The following is a 4,088-nucleotide window of genomic DNA, read 5'->3' as shown; positions in this document are numbered from 1 at the left end:
CCATGTGCTTTCAATGGCTAATTTTTTTCAGCAGTAAATTGCCAGGCCTTTCTTGCAGGGCCTTTCTGGGTGAACTCCAGTCTCCATTTTGGTTAGAAGCTAAGCCTGTTAGCCATTTGTACCACCCAAGGACTCCTAATCCTGAGTAAGCAGGTAAGTTCTTAGTTTTAAGAAGACTGTGGGAAAGCAGATAAGAAAGTGAAATGGAATGCGGTTTATAATGAAGGAGCTATTTGCCTCTTACACACTCAGGTCTGGAGCACTCACATGAAGTTTGCTTTGCTGTTGTCAAAACAAATCCTCATTATCCCTTGACTAACTGAAGGGGAGGGTGCGGATGATGGGCCCTAAACAAATTGCCTGAGGTCTCAATGCCTAATGCTTCCTTTTCTCTCCCTCTAGGGGCATTTGTCGTGTGCTGGACTCCTGGCCTGGTGGTCCTGCTGCTCGATGGTCTAAACTGTACGCAGTGCGGCGTGCAGCATGTCAAGAGGTGGTTCTTGCTGCTGGCACTGTTCAACTCCGTCATGAACCCCATCATCTACTCGTACAAGGATGAGGACATGTACAGCACCATGAAGAAGGTGATCTGCTGTTTCTGTCAGAAGAACCCAGAAAGGCGCTCCTCCCATATCCCATCCGGGGTCCTCAGCAGGAGTGACACAGGCAGCCAGTACACAGAAGAAAGTAATAGCCAAGGCACAGTCTGCAATAAGGACAGTTCCTAAGCTGTGGACACCCCTCCAACTACCTAGGCCTCCCCTGGGGAAAGAGCCGTTAAGAATGGTTACCTGCCTCTAATAAAGCCCATGTACAGTATTATTTGCTAGATTACAAAATATATTTTTTAACATAGTTTAAAAACATGGGCAATAAAGAGAGGACACAGTGCATTTAGACAAAATGTGGAGAAAGTGGGCAACCTCAGAGTGGATTCCTGCTTGTTGCCCTATGAACTGCTCAGAGCATCTGCCTGGCCCACAATGCATTCTGGGCCATGCGGTGTTCTTGTAGCCATTCTCTCTGTGTCTCACAAGGATGCTGATAAAGGGCTTCCTTCCGAGGAGTGGCTGGTGGGTTTGAACCGCAGCCTTCTGGTGAGCAGTCAGATGCCTTAGGCATTACGCTACCAGAGCTCCTGTTAAAGGGCTTGTTGTTGTTGTCGTGTGCCATCGAGTTGGACCCGACTCATAATGACCCCCTCCTTGGGTTTCTGAGGCAGTATCACTATGGAAGTAGATTGCCCCATGTTCCTTCCAAGGAGTGGCTGGTGGGTTTGAACCTCCAGCCTTCTGGTGAGCAGTCAAGTGCTTTAGGCACTATGTTACCAGAGCTCCTGTTAAAGGGCTTGTTGTTGTTGTCGTGTGCCGTCAAGTCGGACCTGACTCATAGCGACCCCTCCTTTGGTTGCCGAGGCAGTATCACTATGGAAGTAGATTGCCCAACCTTCCTTCCAAGGAGTGGCTGGTGGGTTTGAACCGCCAGCCTTCTGGTTAGCAGTCAAGTGCCTTAGGCACTATGCTACCAGAACTCATACATTACAAGTAGCAAAGACTTACTTAAAAATAACAATAAACAAGTTAAATGTCAAAAATCTTTTTGAACTCTGAGTGTATGTGTATATATGCACAAGTATGTTTATACAATTAGATTATATTTAAAGATGCCAATGGGGGGAACTCATGTTACCATTGAGTCATTTCCAAATCATGGTGACTGCCCCCCAACTATGCATCAGAGTAGAACTGTGCCCTGTGGGGTTTTCATGGCTGATTTTTCAGAAGTAGGTTGCTAGGCCTTTCTTCTGCGGTACCTCTGGGTGGATTTGAACCTTCCAGCCTTTCGGTCAACAGCTAAAATGAACCAGTTTTCCCACCCAGGGACTCCTGCAAGGACAATAATGATGAAATCAAATCACTGGCCATCTGAGCTTTCCAGTTCTAGACTGTAGGTGTAGAAATGACGTGTTGTGTTTTAAAAGAAAAGAGAAAAGAGTTGATTCATTTGAAAACAGACTTTTTTATATGTCAGAGTAAAATGTACATTATTGACAAGTGGCTAAATCTCTTCCATGAGGGAGTATCAATGTGTGCCCAACTCAAGTTTTTATTTTCAGTACTTCCAACTACTGGAGGCTTCTCTGGTTTAGTGTATAGAATAATTTTTACATCTCATATTTTGCCCAAGGTATGGCTACACTTATAGTGCTTGTTTTATTCATAGGCTGAATTTTGATCTGGGTTATAATTTGAATTTTTCTCCTTCAAAGAGTTAAGTAGGTGACATGAAAATCAAGTCAGTAAAATAAAAAAAAAAAAGTAATGTTTCATACATAGGCTACTGACCAAAGTTTTCTAAGTAAAGCATTTAGAGTATATTCCAATTAGAATAACTTCAAGGCAGATATTATAGTATTTATAGTTTGCAAAAGAAGTTTACTTTTTTTTTTTTTTGCTATTGTGTTGTAACATTTATGTGCAAGAACTACTTGTAATAATAAATTAGAAAACATGCTTTTAGATATAATAGTCTAAAATAGAGAGTATTGTGATTTCAAGGTGTAGATTTCACAAACTGTGCAGTAAGTGGGTCTTTGTGAAGCTTATATAAAAGCTATCTATAAAATAAAATAAACATCTGTTCTCTCTTGTTGGGTGCATTATTGCTTTGTGTGTTTTCTAAGTGAAAATATAGTTTTTGGTAACTATAGCACATTTCTGTTGGAGAAGAAAAATCAAATGTGCCATGAAGTACATACTCGGAATGTTTTATGTGAACATTTTGAATCTACAGCTGGCCAAAGGGTGGAAAATTGAAATTGAATTCTAGTCCCTGAATAGCTACTAAGGGATCTTTAAAGGTTTTATTTTGAGGGAAGCACCATTTTTAGTACCCTGCAGCACAGTGTCATATTCAGACTGGTGTCTAGAGGGGATCCAGAGTGTGGAAATTTGGAGTGGAACTATACAGCTTCTGTTTTCATGCACACACATATCTCAGTGATGGTGCAAGAGTACATACATCATGTATATTGGGAAAAAAAAAAAAAACATCTCTTGGTTGGGAAAAAAATGAAGAAAGAATATTCCTCCTCAAAACCTAGGATCCCAAGCTTATCTGCCAGTCATCAAGGTGATAATGATACTGAAAATTTGGTCTAGACCTTTTCAGGTGAAACCGTGACCCAAAGCATAGGCTTCTCTGTAGTAAAATAATTTTTTTCTTGGATTTGTAGTACTATCTAAACAGTTCCGATAAATCTAAATTGATGAGAGAACTTGGTCCTTTGGGAAGACTGCCAACTTGGAAAGAAAGTAATTTTTTTTTAATTAACTATTGGAATCTCTTGGTAAACTTTAAAAAAAAAGTAGGTGGTAGACTTGGGGACAGATTGTCAACTTTAGAAGCCATAAGTCTGAAATGATTATGGTGACATTCCATCTCTATTTGTATCATTCCAAATAAAAACAATACTAACTCATGGAATACATACATATATCCAACAAAGCTCTTCTTTTCCCCATGATCATCACTTTGATGCTTTTTATAGATACTAAATGTAAAGGTTTAAAAATGTTAGTACCTTGCCTTGCAGGCACCCTAAGAGCATGCTCAGTCCAGAGTGGAATGGTTCAGGGCTGTCCAAAGTCAATAGCAACGGCACCACAACATGGGAATTTCAGCTGGGCTCATCTGCTGCTACTGTACCATGCCCCACATGTCACACACTGTGTTTGCAGACTTGTTCCCTTCATGAGTCTGAAACTCGTTTGTGCGTATTGTCTCATGGATCCTCTAATTGTTCTGTGAGGGGGGGGCGGTGACAGAATTACTTGGCCCTGGGTGACACAAGCAGTTAAGTCCTTGACTGCTGAGGTGCCTTGGAAGAAAAGTCTGGCAGTCTGCTTCCTAAAGGTCACCACATGAGTCAGAATTGGCTTGATGGCAACTGGTTGGATTCAATTTTATTTTATAATTGGTTGAAGGCATGATGTAGGTAAGCCCTGGAAAGATGCCTGTGAATGGCTTAGCCACAAACCCAAGCCTGTTAGAACCTGGAGTGAAAATAACCAAACTGTTATTCTACA

At 41.2% G+C, this 4,088-nt stretch overlaps 1 protein-coding gene across 1 annotated transcript in view; it reads left to right on the top strand.

The window, feature by feature from the left end:
* The window catches only part of LPAR3 (lysophosphatidic acid receptor 3), a 91,830-nt gene extending 91,102 nt beyond the window's left edge, over window positions 1–728 (top strand). Inside the window, exon 2 of the mRNA XM_007946162.2 lies at window positions 403–728. Within this exon, the coding sequence (XP_007944353.1) occupies window positions 403–728 (326 nt within the window). The remainder of the gene's footprint in view (window positions 1–402) is intronic.
* The last annotated feature ends 3,360 nt before the right edge of the window (window positions 729–4,088 follow it).

Source organism: Orycteropus afer, unplaced genomic scaffold, assembly GCF_000298275.1.
Source record: "Orycteropus afer afer isolate SDZICR_OR568_19922 unplaced genomic scaffold, OryAfe1.0 scaffold00152, whole genome shotgun sequence".
NCBI classification, from domain to species: Eukaryota; Metazoa; Chordata; class Mammalia; order Tubulidentata; family Orycteropodidae; genus Orycteropus; species Orycteropus afer.
Note: the sequence above shows the minus strand (reverse complement) of the source record. Positions and strands in the feature narration are given on the sequence as shown.